A 19,465-nucleotide genomic window follows, 5' to 3' on the forward strand; every position below is an offset into this window, starting at 1 on the left:
CTGTTCTTCTCCGACACCGACGAAGAGGATTTCGGTGGTTTTAGTACACAGGAGGAAGACGATGACACAATGATTAAAGACTGACTTTTCATATACCGGTAGGCTGGTTATTTTGATAACGTACAGGCGAGCACTTTGTATTACTTTGCACCGTTGTATTATTTGTACTCTGCACGAATGCTGTTCGCCATGTCAAAGATGTGAAAGTTTGATTGAATGATTGAAAGATTTATTGTTAATAAATGGGACGCTTTGCGTTCCCAAACAGTCATCTCTGTCCCAACAATCCCCTCCGTGGTAGCAGGAACCCCTATATACTACGGTAATTACACATCAAAACCCTGCGGCTTATAGTCGGGTGCGGCTTATATATGGAGCAATCTGTATTTTCCCCTAAATTTAGCTGGTGCGGCTTATAGTCCGGAAATTACGGTATATCTAGCAAAACTGGTCATTTTCTGCAGTACAAACCAGACCAAAAGCAACTCTGTTATTATAACAGCAGCCACTCGGTCTTTCTCACTTGCGCCAACACATGCACATATGGCACTTAGCCAGTGATGCGTTTACAGCCACACAAAAAGTCGGACAACTCCAACACCACACATAAAGTGTCAGTCCAGGTCGTTACACTATGATTTACCAATCAAATGTGTGCTTATTCTAGTGTCATTTATTAGGAATCTTAATTTATAAATATTAATCATGAAATGCTGTTAGTATATTAAATAAATACTAATAAAAATATATATTTTACAAACAGGAAGTTGCAGGAATGTACACATGATCCCCTGCTTACATCTAATTGTGCAACATGTGAATGTCTTAATGGGAACTAAATGCAATGTCTGAAAGGGGTGCAAATTATTTCCAAAGCAGGACCTCCACCCAGACAAACAATACAAGTACACAGTTCATGAAAAACAATATTTTTTGTTATTGTCATTGTAAGTGGGCCTAAACACTTATATTAGAAAATAACCTCATGGAAATGACTGCTGTCATTTGATTATAATAATAAGAGAATGTTATCTGTCTATCTGTGTTGGCCCTGCGATGAGGTGGGGACTTGTCCAGGGTGTACCCCGCCTTCTGCCCGAATGCAGCTGAGATAGGCTCCAGCACCCCCTGCGACCCCGAAAGGGACAAGCGGTAGAAAATGGATGGATAGATGGAGATGTAACTTGTTATTTAGTCAGGTTTGGGACAGGTGTGCTGCTGGTGTAGCCACAGTGTGCACGTCTGATGTTGCTCACATGGGCTCCACTGAATGCTCAGGGAGTTTTTGTGTTTGCTCACACACATGAAAAATTAGAGGGAACATTGGTCATAACCCTAAATAACGGCGTAGAGTGTTTATGCCAGGCGGCCCTTAGCAGGGCCCCTGCCTTTGAATTAGCGGCAAGCGGTGTAAACGGCCATCGCTCTGGTTAGAGCATGTAAATTACTCCCCACAAAAGACCGCGTGCATCAGTTAGGTTTGTTATTTAATAGCTATTTAGCGACTCATTTTTGCTATCATCTAATCTATCGCGTGACGTAACAACAGCATGATTGCAAATCGTTGGTCGCTTCTTTGGAACTGCTTTTTTGTGTGTCCACATTCACGTACAAGTGTGGGAAATAGCCAATCATTCCATTGGGACTAAATGGCAATTTCCACAATGTCTAACTTCTAATTGAGACTAATACAGAATGTTCTTTTAAAGCACTAATAGAAACATGCTCGCTATTATTTTGAGCCCACTGCAAACTGCACCTATAAACTTCGGTAGTACCAGCGTTTCCCACAGGACTGCAATCTATTTGTGGTGGTTTGTATGATTGTGCATATCATTTTTATACTGGCTGTGGAGGACCAAAAGTGAGCAAAAACAGTCAAACTATGCGGGGCGGTTTAGCTCGGTTGGTAGAGTGGCCGTGCCAGCAACTTGAGGGTTCCAGGTTCGATCCCCGCTTCCGTTATCCTAGTTACTGCCGTTGTGTCCTTGGGCAAGACGCTTTACCCACCTGCTCCCAGTGCCACCCACACTGGTTTAAATGTAACTTAGATATTGGGTTTCACTATGTAAAAGCGCTTTATAAATATAATTCACTTCACTTCATAGTGTTCATGTCCAAAACTGTCCAATAGGACCAGAAAAAAAAAACCACAAGTGCTTTAGCTAGTTGATTTTTTTAATTAAAAAAATGGGTCTGAATACTCACTAAAATAGGCAACAATAATATTAAAGTACCAATGATAGTCACAAAAAAACACTAGGTGTGGTGAAATGTGTCCTCTGCATTTGGCCCATCCCCTTGTTCACCCCCTGGGAGGTGAGGGGAGCAGTGAGCAGCAGCGGTGGCCGCGCCCGGGAATCATTTTTGGTGATTTAACCCCCAATTCCAACCCTTGATGCTGAGTGCCAAGCAGGGAGGCAACGGGTCCCATTTTTATTGTCTTTGGTATGACTCGGCCGGGGTTTGAACTCATATCACTAGTATATAAATACCTTCTTATTCTCTGGCAGACCATGTGTGTTTAAGGCACGTTAAGACGCGGAGTCACGATGCCATCTACTGTACAGACTTGTAAGGACAAGCTACATTCACAGACAGTCCCATTATAATGTTTGTAATGGGCAAATGTGAACTGTTAGCACCAAATCTAATTGTAGTGGGCCCGCCACAAATAAATGAGTGTATGTGAAACACTGACTAACGATGGATTATGTGGTAATAGGTGCTAATTTCATTGCTGCAGTCTACCTGATTCTATATCAATTTGTTCTGGCAATATGGTGACCTCTGCTTAGCTCTGCCAAGACCATCAATCCCAAATGTGCATTTAAATGGATTTAACCACCGGGGGGGAAATAACATGGTCACTGTATGTGTTATTTTCACATCCTTCATTCTGTCTTCATAAAATGAGTTTCTCTCTTGTCCAATTGGAAAATGAAAACACAAATTTAGAAGATTAAAAAAAAAACTCTGGTGACGTAGTGACAACATGAGCTGGATTTTTCCTTTAAGGCAAAACAAATGTTCTTTGTCGGTGAAGTGATGTTTTCATTCAAACGGTGAAAACGGAACAATGGAAGTTTTCTGTCATTTTTTTTGTCTTGTCATCTCGCTGAGCACTCGTCATTGTACCTTGTACATATAAGCTATAGATGAAACAAGATGCATGACAAATGGGCAGTACAAACCTCTAAATGAAGGCCTTGATGGCGCCACAGGATGAATGGGTGCAACATAACTCTTGTCACAAAGTCTAAAGGGATGCATGTCGGCTGCAACAGTTAAATATGCCTGTGTAGATTCTCAGTCATCAAGGCTGTGGTAATCAGGAAAGGTTGAATTGAGGCAACTGGACTCTACATTATTATTTTTTCTGTCCAATTTGAAACATTCAACAAAAATGCCTGATTGACACACATTTGCAGGTTTTTGCTCGGGCCTTTAAATTTGACAATTTGGACCTACAGTAGGGACATTTTTCATATGGCCCCATTCCTGGGTGGATCTCGAGAGAGAGGAAGAGGTGGGGGTTAATCATTTTGCAATGCAGTCTGCTGAAAATGATGGAAAGCAGCCGACGCTGTGGTCAAAGTTGTAATTGCCACAAGACACATTTTAAGATAACACTCTACTGCCGTCTGGTGGCTCAAGTGAATAGAGCACCCCCCCAATTGGTCACGTTTCATGTGTCCGGTAAACCATGACGAATGCAGCCATATGAATCCCCTTCCTACTGTATTGTCTGTTCATAATAATGTCCAGACATCCTTGCCCCAGTGATTGCCTCACGCCAAGGGAAAATGTCCAATAAGTTGTTATTCCACCGCTAAGGCCAACAACCCATTGGCATGCAGAACAGTCTTTCACCAGTCACACCCGACCAAAACCTCACCTTTATTGTGAGCCGGTACCGAATTTTGGTATTTTTATAGGTACCGACCGAATTCAGATACTAAAAGGTACTATATTTCGATACTTTTGTTGCATGTGACGTCACGTGCGGTTGCTGACTCTGCACCAGCTCAAGCGCTTGGCAAGTAAAACGGGTGTATGGGTAATGGTGCCATTTTCCATGCCAACAAAGCAAGCATGCCTGCGAGAAAGTGCTCAAAAGTAACGCGGCACTTTTCAAAATGCACTAGTACGATAGTGATTTAGATTGTATACACTACCGTTCAAAAGTTTGGGGTCACCCAAACAATTTTGTGGAATAGCCTTCATTTCTAAGAACAAGAATAGACTGCAAAGTTTCAGATGAAAGTTCTCTTTTTCTGGCCATTTTGAGCGTTTAATTGACCCCACAAATGTGATGCTCCAGAAACTCAATCTGCTCAAAGGAAGGTCAGTTTTGTAGCTTCTGTAACGAGCTAAACTGTTTTCAGATGTGTGAACATGATTGCACAAGGGTTTTCTAATCATCAATTAGCCTTCTGAGCCAATGAGCAAACACATTGTACCATTAGAACACTGGAGTGATAGTTGCTGGAAATGGGCCTCTATACACCTATGTAGATATTGCACCAAAAACCAGACATTTGCAGCTAGAATAGTCATTTACCACATTAGCAATGTATAGAGTGTATTTCTTTAAAGTTAAGACTAGTTTAAAGTTATCTTCATTGAAAAGTACAGTGCTTTTCCTTCAAAAATAAGGACATTTCAATGTGACCCCAAACTTTTGAACGGTAGTGTATGCCATTTGCTCGTTAGCATTAGTCATTTTAAACTCCTCCAAATGTGGAAATGAAAACTACAACTAAAATGCTCGTTGTAATCAAACAGCTGTTGCGTAATAAATACAATTCCTAAAGTATAAACTAGAGATGTCCGATAATATCGTCAGTCCGATATTATCGGCCGATAAATGCTTTAAAATGTAATACCGGAAATGATCGATATCTGTTTCAAAATTATCGGTATCGGTTTCAAAAAGTAAAATGTATGACTTTTAAAACGCCGCTGTGTACACGGACGTAGGGAGAAGTACAGAACGCCAATTAACCTTAAGGGCACTGCCTTTGCGTGCCGGCCCAGTCACATAATATCTATGGCTTTTCACACACACAAGTGAATGCAAGTCATACTTGGTCAACAGCCATACAGGTTACACTAAAGGTTGGCCTTATAAACAACTTTAACACTGTTACAAATATGCGCCACACTGTGAAACCACACCAAACAAGAATGACAAACACATTTCGGGAGAACATCCGCACCGTAACACAACATAAACACAACAGAACAAATACCCAGAACCCCTTGCAGCACTAACTCTTCCGGGACGCTACAATATACACCCCCCGCTACCCCCTAAAACCACCTCAACTCCGCTCACCTCAACCTCCTCATGCTCTCTCAGGGAGAGCATGTCCCAAATTCCAAGCTGCTGTTTTGAGGCATGTTAAAAAAAAAAAAGCACTTTGTGACTTCAATAATAAATATGGCAGTGCCATGTTGGCATTTTTTTTTCCATAACTTGAGTTGATTTATTTTGGAAAACCTTGTTACATTGTTTAATGCGTCCAGCGGGGCATCACAACAAAATTAGGCATAATAATGTGTTAATTCCACGACTGTATATATCGGTATCGGTTGATATCGGAATCGGTAATTAAGAGTTGGACAATATCGGGATATCGGCAAAAAAGCCATTATCGGACATCTCTAGTATAAACACTTTGTTTACTCAACCAAAGAAAAGACTACTTCCTGACTACAGCAATGCGCTGTAGTCTATACACTACTGCCACCTAATGTCTTGGAATTGCAATGCATGCAAAGTCTACTATATAATACTTACAAATGAGACTGAAGTGTAAGAAAACAAGATCTCATCAGTGCAGTGTTAAATGTTAAATTTTAAAAAATTGCCTTTTTTACCCATGAACGTGCACACAAGTATTACAAATTAGTACCGTATCTGCTCAAATGTGAAAAAGGTAACCATCCCTTATTGTGACCACACCCGTCAGAGGCCTTTTAAGGTGTTCAGTTCCCTCCAATCAACCTTTGCTGACACAGTTACTTTTGTTACCTGTTTAATGGCCCTGTTCCCTTTTGTAAAATGCTACTTCATGACCTTTTTTATAAAAGAATGTATCAATTGTGGAAGTATCCTGGTTGCCCAATGACACAATGTCCTGTTACGCTCTTTCTCCTCCCTCTGTAGCACCACCTCCTCGTAAGAAAGAAAGAAAAAAAAACATGCACCTGTTCCTTTTTCTACAACCTTGTCTGGCAGTTTGGCACATTTTTGCGTTTTTAGTGCGCCTGCTGCTTTTTGTTCCAGTCAGCTTGCATGACCTGATGCACATTGCGCAGATTTGTGTCCCATGTAAGCTTATCACTCTTTCCTCTAGCTATGCTCAAGTGACGTTTTTAAACATCTGACAAGATAATATTTTTCTTGTGCCTATCATGTTGTTGTTTTTTTTTGTTTTGTTTGTTCCTTACCTGTTTTTGGTGCAACATTTAGTCCTCGAGTTGCTTCGCACTTTATTTGTCATTCCCTGGCTTTTTTGAACTGGGACTGATTTGCCTGATTTGAATGCTGACTGTTTCACACTGGATGTAGATATTTTCACGTGAAAAGAAAAGATGAAATTTCTATTTTCCTCTTTGTAAACTATATTTCGTTGTTTTATTTTGTTGTTTTTTTTTATCTGAGAAGATTTTAGGGGATGCAAACATTGAAAGGGCTTACTTTAGCGCAGCTTGTTGCTCTTGTGTCGCAAAGGAACGTCACTCCGAATGTAATTCATGTCAGTCGTTTAAACCCCCCTCCACAGACAAGTAGGGATGCAACGATTATAGTATAATATCTGAGTAATAATCAGGGTTTCACCATTGATTACCGTATTTTTCGGAGTATAAGTCGCACCGGCCGAAAATGCATAATAAAGAAGGGAAAAAACATATATAAGTCGCACTGGAGTATAAGTCGCATTTTTTGGGGAAGTTTATTCGATAAAACCCAACACCAAGAATAGACATTTGAAAGGCAATTTAAAATAAATAAAGAATAGTGAACAACGGGCTGAATAAGTACGTTATATGACGCATAAATAACCAACTGAGAACGTGCCTGGTATGTTAACGTAACATATTATGGTAAGAGTCATTCAAATAACTATAACATATAGAACATGCTATACGTTTACCAAACAATCTGTCACTCCTAATCGCTAAATCCCATGAAATCTTATACATCTAGTCTCTTACGTGAATGAGCTAAATAATATTATTTGATATTTTACGGTAATGTTTTAATAATTTCACACATAAGTCGCTCCTGAGTATAAGTTGCACCCCCGGCCAAACTATGAGAAAAAACTGCGACTTATAGTCCGAAAAATACGGTACTGTAAATTCCGGACAATAAGCCGCTACTTTTTTTCTTATGCTCTGAATAGTTTAAATAAAAAACAAGTCAAGACACTGAATAGGTGTGTTAATGTTTGTGCGATGGCGCCATCTTTTGGTTGAGTTCACTCACTGCAGGTGCTGCATTGCCCTTCTGTTGAGACCGAGCTTTCAACCGGAAGTACAAGTGCCGTTCCGTCGTTTAGCCATCCATAGCGTTACTACTGGTATGGATTCTTCATTTATCACTCCAAGCAACGTTTGTCTGTTTTACAATATAACTAAAACCGTTTTTACTTAATGAACCATCCCACGTGTGATGGGAAGCTAGCGTCGTTAGCATTAGCTAATATGCTAACACATTTATGAGTGTCTTTGTTAGTATTATTAACTAACAATTGCATTCTTTTTGTAATATTTAGGTTTCGGAAATTCACCAAATCATTACCGTGGACTTATTGGTAGAGATGTCCGATAAATACTTTAAAATGTAATATCAGAAATTATCGGTTTATTTATTTATTTATTTTAATTTTTTTTTAAATTAAATCAACATAAAAAACACAAGATACACTTACAATTAGTGCACCAACCCAAAAAACCTCCCTCCCCCATTTACACAAAAGGGTTGTTTCTTTCTGTTATTAATATTCTGGTTCCTACATTATATATCAATATATATCAATACAGTCTGCAAGGGATACAGTCTGTAAGCACACATGATTGTGCGTGCTGCTGGTCCACTAATAGTACTAACCTTTAACAGTTAATTTTACTCATTTTCATTAATTACTAGTTTCTATGTAACTGTTTTTATATTGTTTTACTTTCTTTTTTATTCAAGAAAATGTTTTTAATTTATTTATCTTATTTTATAAATTATTTTAAAAAGGACCTTATCTTCACCATACCTGGTTGTCCAAATTAGGCATAATAATGTGTTAATTCCACGACTGTATATATCTGTATCGGTTGATATCGGTATCGGTAATTAAGAGTTGGACAAAATCGGAATATCGGATATCGGCAAAAAGCCATTATCGGACATTCCTACTTATTGGTTCTGTTTAGCTGATTCGAGAGCTGGCTTCCGCAGCTCGTGGGTCCATGGCGATGACTTCTGTTTTGTTTCATCAGCCGTTTTACTGCAGTGTTATAGACGCCGTTTGGAAACAATTACGGCATGTAAATAAACGTTCATTTATTGACTCACTTCACAACGTATATATCTGCGGCTAATACAATGGAGTCATATTTTTTCTTCCAAAATTTAGTGGGTGCGCTTTGTAGTCCGGAAAATACGATAATTTCACGACAAAAAAAAAAAATCACAGACATTTAGAGATTTTGGTGTTATTTATCACGGAAGTAACAGTAATCAAATAACATTATATTACAAAAAGTATTGTTGATAGTTATCATAATACTTGTGTGATTGATATAAGGCTTAAGGTTAACTTTCTTTATCATATAGGGAAAAATGTTAATCATGTGGGAAATAAACTCAAGTGTTACTATCACCAACTGTCATTCCATGCCCATTTTTTCATTTTTATTCATTATTTCATGCTGTGTTTATAATGGAACACACATAATTAGATACCATTGTATAGTGCTGCTAATGTAGCGTACTTGCATGTCTCTGAGCGTGCTTCGCTGGTATCATTTTGTTTTCATTGCGTGCAGGTTGTGCCCAAAATAACGTACCAGCGTAATGTCCGAGTGAAACACATTGTGCCGTGGAGCTTTTGTAATTCAATAATTGCGATGTTTTTAGTCACGATTAATCATAAAACCAGTTAATTGTTGCATCCCTACACACAAGACGCCCCCTGAGCTTTGAGTATGTGCTAGTTCGCTATTCAAGTAATAACAGTGCACTAAAAAGCACATTCTTCAATAAAGAAAAGCTACACAAGATGCTTTTTGCAGGAAGGGTGATGGGAATTGTGATTGACACAAGTGAGGCAGCTAATACAACTTTAACTGACATGAGGAGAAACAAAGTTATTTTGATCTTTAGGGGGGTTCTGGAAAGCTCGAGTCAGGTCGTGTGTGTATTATGCTGGTTGTGAGGAAAAGCAACATTTCAGGCTTTATGCATGGAAAGTACGGGATGCACATATCACCTCTAAGCTGACCTTAATTGCTACGGTTGGTGACAGGTCTTACCTGCTGGACTAATTAGCACAGGGGTGTCCAAACTTGAAGGAAAGTGAAAGGATGCATTTGATACATTAAACATGTTATAAAGCAAACAAGTATACGCATAGGCGCACATCTACATTTCTGCCAGTGTGTGTACTGGTGTTGTCCCGATACCAATATTTTGGTACCGGCACCAAAAGTATTTCGGTACTTTTCTAAATAAAGGGGACCACAAAAAATGTAATTATTGGCTTTATTTTAACAAAAATATCTTGGGGTACATTAAACATATGTTTCTTATTGCAATTTAGTCATTAAATAAAATAGTGAACATACCAGACAACTTGTCTTTTATTAGTAAGTAAACAAACAAAGGCTCCTAATTTGTTTTCTGACATATTCAGTAACATATTGTGTCTTTTATCATTCTATTATTTTGTCAAAATTATTAAGGACAAGTGGTAGAAAATTAATTATTAATCTACTTGTTCATTTACTGTTAATATCTGCTTACTTTCTCTTTTAACATGTTCTATCTACACTTCTGTTAAAATGTAATAATCACTTATTCTTCTGTTGTTTGGATACTTTACATTAGTTTTGGATGATACCACAAATTTGGGTGTCAATCCGATACCAAGTAGTTACAGGATCATACATTGGTCATATTCAAAGTCCTCATGTGTCCAGGGACGTTTATAAACGTAATATAATTTTTTTTAAAACGAGAAGATTTTGTGATGTTAAAATATATCGATGTAATCATAGTAGTATCGACGAGATACGCTATTGTACGTGGTATCATTACAGTGGATGTTAGGTGTAGATCCACCAATGGCGTTTGTTTATATTGTAGCTGCAGGGATCTCTGGGAGTTTGTTCTGTAGTGTTTATGTTGTGTTGCGGTGCAAATATTCTTCCAAAATGTGTTTGTTGTTGTTGTTTAGTGTGGTTTCACTATATGGCACATTTTTATGACAGTGTTGGCATTGTTCATACTGACACCCTTAGTGGGACATGTATGGCTGTTGAGTAAGTATGCGCTTCATTCGCTCGTGTGTCCCAATTCATCATTATCGGGCACAATGAAATCTTGGTTAGGCTTTGTCATTTAAACACTACACGTACTTTGTCAATTAAACACTACACGTACTTTGTCAGTTAAACACTACACGTACTTTGTCAATTAAACACTACACGTACTTTGTCATTTAAACACTACACGTACTTTGTCAATTAAACACTACACGTACTTTGTCAATCAAACACTACAAGTACTTTGTCAGTTAAACACTACACGTACTTTGTCAATTAAACACTACACGTACTTTGTCAGTTAAACACTACACATACTTTGTCAATTAAACACTACACGTACTTTGTCAGTTAAACACTACACGTACTTTGTCAGTTAAACACTACACGTACTTTGTCAATTAAACACTACACGTACTTTGTCAGTTAAACACTACACGTACTTTGTCAATTAAACACTATATGAACTGTGACTTTTTAGTATGTAAAACGGACCAAACTTGCCACAAAACTAACAACAACAAGATTGATATTTTCAAAAATGATTTGAAAGATTGAAGTTTGCCATCAATCCCACGTGGGTGCTCGGCATTGTCGGGATCGGCGCCTATGAGTATACGCTAAGCTATTGGAGCAAAACTTTCACATTTTAGTCACAAACTGGTGTGATCTAATGATGCAGAATATCCCCGCAGTCAAGACACTTTGGACACCCCTGGTTTAGCACAACATGCACCCATCTTGCGTTCATAGGAGGTAAAGCATATCCAGTCGAGTGTTTCAAAAGGTGTATTCTTCAGTCAGTCCTTATTGCGTGTTTGTTTTAGGTCTGAATAAAAAGTTCCCTTTAATTGCACACGTTTTTTCTAAAGAACTGTACAGTTCATTGAAAAGTGGAAAAGTTTCAGATCCTCTTCAAGCTTATAGTGATAATAGCATTTGATCACTGTTGTCCTGTAAGTCGTAGTAACAAGGTCTGTAGGTATTTCTTTGTTGCCATGTGATTCTACTAATGTGACCGTTTGTTTATAAGCTGAAAGAAAAATGCCAATTAAATTTGAATGTGGATGACTCGTGTTCTCTGCACCGAAGTCTTGATTTGGGAAATGTGCTGACTGCGAGGCTGTCCCGACATGGCGGCTTGTTGTTGCTGTGAGCATGCATGATGTTTCAAACCGCCATGCTGTATATTGTCTCTGCCTTCGATTTTGTAATCTGTATTTCCAAAATGCCAATTTGCAAGATTATTTTGGATATGTGCATGCTTGTGAAAAGGTTTGATTTCCACTAAAAGCTATTGAGTTACCAAAAGTGCATGTCTTTTACTTAACATTCAAGCTTAGTTTTTTTTGCAAAGTAAAGTACTTGCGTTTTATCGGCTAATTGACGATTCAGACAGGACTGTTTTTTTTTAGGGGTGCCCCGATGCGATACCAATATTGGAGCCTTGAGTATTGGCTGATGCCAGTATTGATTCGATACAATATCCGCACAAATCAGACATACTGGACATTTATTATTTTTGTTAGAAAAGGCTTGATCAAGTGAAATTTCTCAGATAACAATAGTAACAATTACCAATTTCATATTAACTGTCTGGATTAAGTCAAAGATAAAGTCCCAATGATAGTCACACACACACACTAGGTGTGGTGAAATTACTCTCTGCATTCGACCCATCCCCTTGTTCACCCCCTGGGAGGTGAGGGGAGCAGTGAGCAGCAGCGGTGGCCGCGCTCGGGAATCATTTTTGGTGATTTAACCCCCAATTCCAACACTTGATGCTGATTAGGGAGGTAATGGGTCCCATTTTTATAGTCTTTGGTATGACTCGGCCGGGGTTTGAACTCACGACCTACCAGTCTCAGGGCGGACACTCTAACCACAAAACCACTGAGCAGACTTAGACTTATGCTGTTGTTCATTTTAGGTGAAGTGGTAATTGTTCTTTTGGCGACACCGACGAAGTAAGTCGAATGATGCAGACACGTTCGGTACTGGATACTTTTTTAATACATTTCTGGTTTGGAGATTTCAATATATAAATAATATGCGACTATTATTATTTGATACGTGTTTGTATTGACAAATGCTGAGTTGTAGACTGCAGTGTTGTTCAATTAAGGACACTTACTACATACTATATATTGCCAAAAGTATTTGGCCTTTACTCGCATATGAACTTGGAGTGCCATCCCATGGAATTGTCCAAAATGTTTTGGTATCCTGGAGCATTCAAAGTTCCTTTCACTGGAACTAACGGGCCAAGCCAACTCCTGAAAAACAACCGCGCACCATAATTCCTCCTCCACCAAATTTCCCACTCGGCACAACGCAGTCCGAAATGTAGCGTTCTCCTGGCAACATCCAAACCCAGACTGGTCCATCAGATTGCCAGATGGAAAAGCGTGACTCATCAGTCCAGAGAAGGCGTCTCCACTGCTCTAGAGTCCAGTGGCGACGTGCTTTACACCACTGCCTCCCACGCTTTGCATCGGACTTGGTGATGTATGGCTTAGATGCAGCTGCTCGGCCATGGAAACCCATTCCATGAAGCTCTCTGCGTACTGTACGTGGGCTACACATGACGTTTGGAGCTCTGTAGCAACTGACCGTGCAGAAAGTCTTTGCACTATGCGCTTCAGCATCCACTGACCCCTCTCTGTCAGTTCACGTGGCCTACCACAAGGTGGCTGACTTGCTGTTGTTCCCAAACTCTTCACTTTTCTTATAATAAAGTTGACTTTGGAATATTTAGGAGCGAGGAAATTTCACGACTGGATTTGTCGTACAGGTGGCATCCTATGACAGTTCCATGCTGGAAATCACTGAGAGGGGCCCATTCCTTCACAAATGTTTGTAGAAACAGTCTATATGCCTAAGTGCTTGATTTTATACACCGGGCCAAGTGATTAGGACACCTGGATATATATACATACACTACCGTTCAAAAGTTTGGGGTCACCCAAACAATTTTGTGGAATAGCCTTCATTTCTAAGAACAAGAATAGACTGTCGAGTTTCAGATGAAAGTTCTCTTTTTCTGGCCATTTTGAGCGTTTAATTGACCCCACAAATGTGATGCTCCAGAAACTCAATCTGCTCAAAGGAAGGTCAGTTTTGTAGCTTCTGTAACGAGCTAAACTGTTTTCAGATGTGTGAACATGATTGCACAAGGGTTTTCTAATCATCAATTAGCCTTCTGAGCCAATGAGCAAACACATTGTACCATTAGAACACTGGAGTGATAGTTGCTGGAAATGGGCCTCTATACACCTATGTAGATATTGCACCAAAAACCAGACATTTGCAGCTAGAATAGTCATTTACCACATTAGCAATGTATAGAGTGTATTTCTTTAAAGTTAAGACTAGTTTAAAGTTATCTTCATTGAAAAGTACAGTGCTTTTCCTTCAAAAATAAGGACATTTCAATGTGACCCCAAACTTTTGAACGGTAGTGTATATATATATATCATTTGGATGGGTGGCCAAATACTTTTGGCAATATAGTGTATGTCTAGCTCGTGTGCTGTTTATTTTGTGCTTAGCTGCTAGCACCCAGTACAGGTGTCGGCAACCCAAGATGTTGGAAGAGCCATATTGGACCAAAAATACAAAAACAAATCTGTTTGGAGCCGCAAGAAAATTAAAGCCTTCTATAAGTGATATAATGAAGTCAACACATTATATAAGTGTCTTTATTAGCTATATTAGCCTACTATCAAAATGATAGTTTAAGTTAAGAAAATTAAATGAGCTCAGATATACCTACAAACGAGGCATAATGATGCAATATGTACATGCAGCTAGCCTAAATAGCATGTTAGCATGGATTATCTTGCCAAATATGCCTGATTAGCACTCCAAACAAGTCAATAACATCAACAAAGTTCACCTTTGTGCATTCGCGCACAGCATAAAAAGTTTGGTGGACAAAATGAGACAAAGAATGAGTGGCATAAAATATGTCTTTCTGTGGCATCGTTGAAGAAAGCTATACATGTAAACAAACTACGGTCAGTTCAAGGACCGCCAAAATTAGTAGGACAAAGCGGCGCTCACCAAATACTCTCATCAGATAATCATGTTTAATATAAACTGTGGGATTTCTAACAATTAGGGAGGTTTGTGTCATGTTTGTCCTCCTACAGAAACCATATTAAAACAAAAATATATATTTCCCCCATCTTTTTTTATTTTCATACATTTTTGAAAAAGCTCCAGGGAGCCACTAGGGCGGCGCTAAAGAGCCGCAAGTGGCTCTAGAGCCGCAGGTTGCAGACCCCTGACCTAGTAGCTACAGTATAGCTTACCATGTTTACTTTTTATACATGACTTCACTAAAATAAAATAAATAATGGAGGAAGTTTATATTTGAACTGTTCAGTTTTGCACAAGTAAACATGCTGCAGGATTGCTTGTATTGGAGATTTAAGATGCAAACTGATATAGGCTGATACTGGGTTTTTTTTCGGGTATCGGACTAGTATCAATATCAGCTCGGGACACCCCAAACTGTTTTGAATGGATTGATGTTGTTAGCGTCTTGACTGCTAATTTATACCCCAACTGGGCGTTTTGCAGCAAAACAAGTGCGGTTAAACAATACTTTTTTAAATCAGACCAATCCCATTTTTGATTAATCACAATTAATGACAGTAAATTACTCGCCTGCATAATTCAAATTAACTTGAAAAAAGCCACGATTGTTTAAACACGAGTGCAATTTTATTGTCAGCAGGTCATACGTGAAATATTTTAAATGTTCTCCTTAAATGCACGTCCTTTATTTGATAACAATATTATCTTAAGTTTTGGTTTTGAGTTATTTTGAAGCGGAATTCGCCACAGAACACACGAGTCGGAGTCTCCATCTTTGCGCTGACCGTATAGCATCCCTCCCCTCACACACACACACACACACACACACACACACACACACACACACACACACACACACACACACATTCTTGTATTTGTTACCTTCTTGAGACCTTAGAAAAATGCCTTAAATGCAAATATAAAAAAGCTTGTTGTGAAAAATGAGTTGCAATTTCACACAAAAAAGGTCACAATTTCACAAGAAAAACTTAGAATTTTGGCAGTGTTATAATAAGTCGTAATTTTACTCGACGCAAGTCAAAAGTTTACAAGAAAAACTGAACATTTGTGCAATTTTATGATAAAGGTTGGAATTTTACTCAATAACAGTCGCAATTTTACAAGAAAAGCTTAAACTTTTGGCAATTTTATGAAAAGCGTCATGATTTTACTCGACAAAAAATGTCACAATTTTATAAGAAAACTTTAAAATGTTGGCAATATTATAATAATAATAATTGGAATTTTACTTGACAAAATTATGACAAAAGTTATAATTTCACTCAAAAAATGTCACTATTTTACAAGAACAAAAAAAAAATGGCAATATTGTGATAAGTCAGATTTTTTTATGACTAATGTCACCATTTTGCATTAAAAAGTAATAATTTTCACCACTTAAATGTTCAAGCAAATCCTGCATCTTCTGTGACATTACTGAAAACTGCTATTTAGCAGTAATGAAGTTGTCTGCTGTGGAAATGTCTCACACTCAAACTAACCAGCAAACATGTTTTATGGGCCAAAGCTTACAAATCACTTAGGCATCTTCAGAATGGATCTGACTATCATTTAAAAAGGTTTCCCTTTAGGGGACCTGTTTTTTGGTCCCCATACCGTCAGAGGTCCCCTAAAGGTGACTGTGTAAACAGAGCGATGTCCCCATAAGTCAGCATTGTCAGAACACACACACACACACACACACTCACACACCCCATTTAGGTAACCATCTGCGCTTAAGGTAAAAGAACATGTGCTCTGAAAATAAATTGTGATTAATCTACAACTATACATTTTTTTGTGATTATTTATGAGTTAACTCATTATTTTTGACAGTCCTATTTTAAATGAGTAGTAAATAGCATTTTTTTGTTGCTTTTGTTTGTTACGTCTTGTGTACTATTGACTTCGCTTTAATCAAACACTTGTATACAATGTAGGAAGAATAAGGAACTAGTTAAAATATTGTGTTGGTATTGTTAAACTGTCAATAATCTGTGTTTAAACACGATTATTGCGATCATTTTGTGATTAGTCGCATTTGTTACCAACTCGTTTACTTTGACAGCCTTAGTAAAAATGGATGTGAGTGACTCCACCATCATTTACTAAAAAGTCCAGCTTTATTAATTTGTAAAAATGTGTAGGAGTCAGATGTTAAGAGCAACTTGTAACCAACACGAACAATTTTAGGGCCTTATTCAGTTTTCATTGACTTGGATCATCAGACTAATCAGTCTTCAGGTTTTAATGTGCATTACTTAGCATTTTTCAGAATTCCTTGGTTTTGATGGCCACTTTCTTCAGGCCACCACCCGAACCTGCTGAGCCTGGTAAGTGTCAAAGTCTCCTGGTAGAGTGTCTGCAGACAGAAAGAAACAGACATTTAATATTTGCTTTCCCTCCTTAGGGTCACGGGTGAGCTGGAGCCCATGCCAGCTGACTTTGGCTAAGACACAGGGTACACTTTTGACTGGTCACCAGTCAGAGTAAACAAATAGACCCCATGAATTGATTTACGTGGACCCCGACTTAAACAAGTTGAAAAACTGATTGGGGTGTTACCAATTAGTGGTCAATTGTACGAAATATGTACTGTACTGTGCAATCTACTAATACAAGTTTCAATTCAATCAATCAAAACAAAATTATTCACACCTGTGCAAAACCTAGAATATTCAAATAAACTAGCTGGATTTGCAGCTGAGATAGGCTCCAGCACCCCCCGCGACCCCAAAAAGGGACAAGCGGTAGAAAATGGATGGATGGATGGATTTGGGGATGCGAGAGGAGGCAAAATCCACACAAATTCAAAGCTTTGATCTCCTGACTGACTGGAACTCAGATCATATTCATTTTGTTTTCTCTATCTAACAAGTACAAGATAAAATTCAAATCTCTTAATTGACAATTTAAGTTCCTTGCATACAGGCATTCTCAAACTGTGGTACGTGTACCACCCGTGGCACGCGGGCTCCATCTTGTGGTACGCCAAAGAATCGCTTGATTAAGGTACAGTGTTTTATTTTTCCATTTCCAAACAGTGTTACTGTTCAAACTGTGTATTGTTACAGGGGCCAAAAATATTAAATATACTTATTAAATAAAATCTCGGCCTTGTTTTAATGAATACTCAGGCCTACTTTGCTACTGTATTTTAAAGTTAAAGTACCACTGATAGTCACACACACACTAGGTGTGGTGAAATAACCCTCTGCATTTGACCCATCACCTTGTTCCACCCACTGGGATGTGAGGTGAGCAGCGTTCAGGAATCATTTTGGTGATTTAACCCCCAATTCCAACCCTTGATGCTGAGTGCCAAGCAGGGAGGTAATGGGTCCTACTTTTATAGTTTTTGGTATGACTCAGCCAGGTTTTGAACTCCCAATCTACCGATCTCATGGCGGACACTCCAATGGTGGTCATTATGGTGGTACTTGGAGAGCCAAGAGCTTTCTGAGTTGGTACTTGGTGAAAAAAGTTTGATAACCACTGCTTGCTTGCATTAAATAAAAACTACGGTATCCTACGCGTGTCTTAGCAAAGTTGACTATTTGAGTTGGAAAAGTCTAATTGGACTATCAATCGTTGGACATTGAACCTCTTTCCTCCCTCCGTGGGACTCGCTGGAAATTGGCAACGGTAATGATCCCTCCTTAGGTTCACCACTTGGGCCGACCTGAGGACCTCACTAAACTGTCGAATGTCTGCCGTGTTTATTTATTAACCTGAGTGTCTTAGCCTTTTTGAGGTGGAGCATGTCACAAATGACATCTGTTTATATGTGGGAATCACTACACTGCAAAAACTGAAATCTAAGTAAGATTAAATATCTCACGTAAGGGTGATATTTGCTTATTTTCTGTCTGATAAGATAATTCTTCTCACTAAGCAGATTTTATGTTAGAGTGTTTTACTTGTTTTAAGGGTTTTAGTCCTAAATGATCTCAGTAAGATATTACAGCTTGTTGCTGAGATTTTATGACCTATATTGAGTAAAACATGCTTGAAACTATAATATTAACTGATGCAAAGCTGTGTCATCAACACTCACAAGTATACAACTACTTTTTCAAAGTAATCATTTCTTACTTCAAGCATGAAAAAAAAAATCATGATGCCGAGCGCATACCATTATGTCAAGATAATGGCACTAGCATTTACTTCATTTAAGAATATTTTTCAACATATTGAGCAAAAAGGTCTCTTTTTTTTCTACCAAGAAAAGTGCACTAGTTATTAGTGAGAATATACTTATTTTAAGGTATTTTTGGGTTCATTGAGGTTAGCTAATTTTACTTGTTTTGGAAAGTCTTGACAAGCCGAATTTTCCTGTTCTATTGGCAGATAATTTTGCTTAGTTCAAATAAAATACCCCTAATTGTTTTTTGAACACTAACTTTTTGCAGTGTATTAGCTTAGATGCGCTTTTGCTAGCATATAAAATATATTGAAGACGGTCCGCAGATCGTGAACTACGGGCCAAATTTAACAAATCAGAATTGAGCATGAAAATCCTTCGTCGAAAACAGCCTAGCAGTTTACAATAGAAACTCTGAATTAGAATCCCCTAAGGCAGGGCTGTTCAACCGAATTCGGCCCGTGGATTCAATTAAAAAACTTGGAAGAGACTTTAATTTTTGTAGCAAACTCCTAAAAACACTAGAGCGCCTGAAGCTAATATTTGACTTTGTTTTTTTGCAGTAGTCCGTAGAAACAGAAAAGTGCACTGCAAAAAGTCAGTGTTCAAAAACAAGAAAAAAAATTAGGGGAATTTTATTTGAACCAAGCAAAATTATCTGCCAAT

The 19,465-nt window shown here is 38.4% G+C and overlaps 2 protein-coding genes across 3 annotated transcripts in view; one reads left to right on the forward strand and one right to left on the reverse strand.

Moving 5' to 3' along the window:
• The window catches only part of crtc1b (CREB regulated transcription coactivator 1b), a 50,448-nt gene extending 33,332 nt beyond the window's left edge, over window positions 1-17,116 (forward strand). Inside the window, exons 14-15 of one of the 2 annotated variants that reach the window (XM_062028452.1) lie at window positions 16,921-16,988; window positions 17,066-17,116. In XM_062028452.1, the coding sequence (XP_061884436.1) occupies window positions 16,921-16,946 (26 nt within the window). In that variant the 3' untranslated portion in view covers window positions 16,947-16,988; window positions 17,066-17,116. Of the gene's footprint in view, window positions 1-6,175; window positions 11,854-16,920; window positions 16,989-17,065 lie in introns of those variants that run through there. The other variant, XM_062028450.1, reaches the window with a different exon arrangement.
• Window positions 16,777-19,465, reverse strand: part of comp (cartilage oligomeric matrix protein) — a 37,498-nt gene continuing 34,809 nt past the window's right edge. The window contains exon 19 of the mRNA XM_062028449.1: window positions 16,777-17,017. Coding sequence (XP_061884433.1) covers window positions 16,959-17,017 — 59 coding nt within the window. The 3' untranslated portion in view covers window positions 16,777-16,958. The remainder of the gene's footprint in view (window positions 17,018-19,465) is intronic.

The sequence above is a fragment of the Entelurus aequoreus genome, linkage group LG19 (genome assembly GCF_033978785.1).
Source record: "Entelurus aequoreus isolate RoL-2023_Sb linkage group LG19, RoL_Eaeq_v1.1, whole genome shotgun sequence".
Taxonomy (NCBI): domain Eukaryota; kingdom Metazoa; phylum Chordata; class Actinopteri; order Syngnathiformes; family Syngnathidae; genus Entelurus; species Entelurus aequoreus.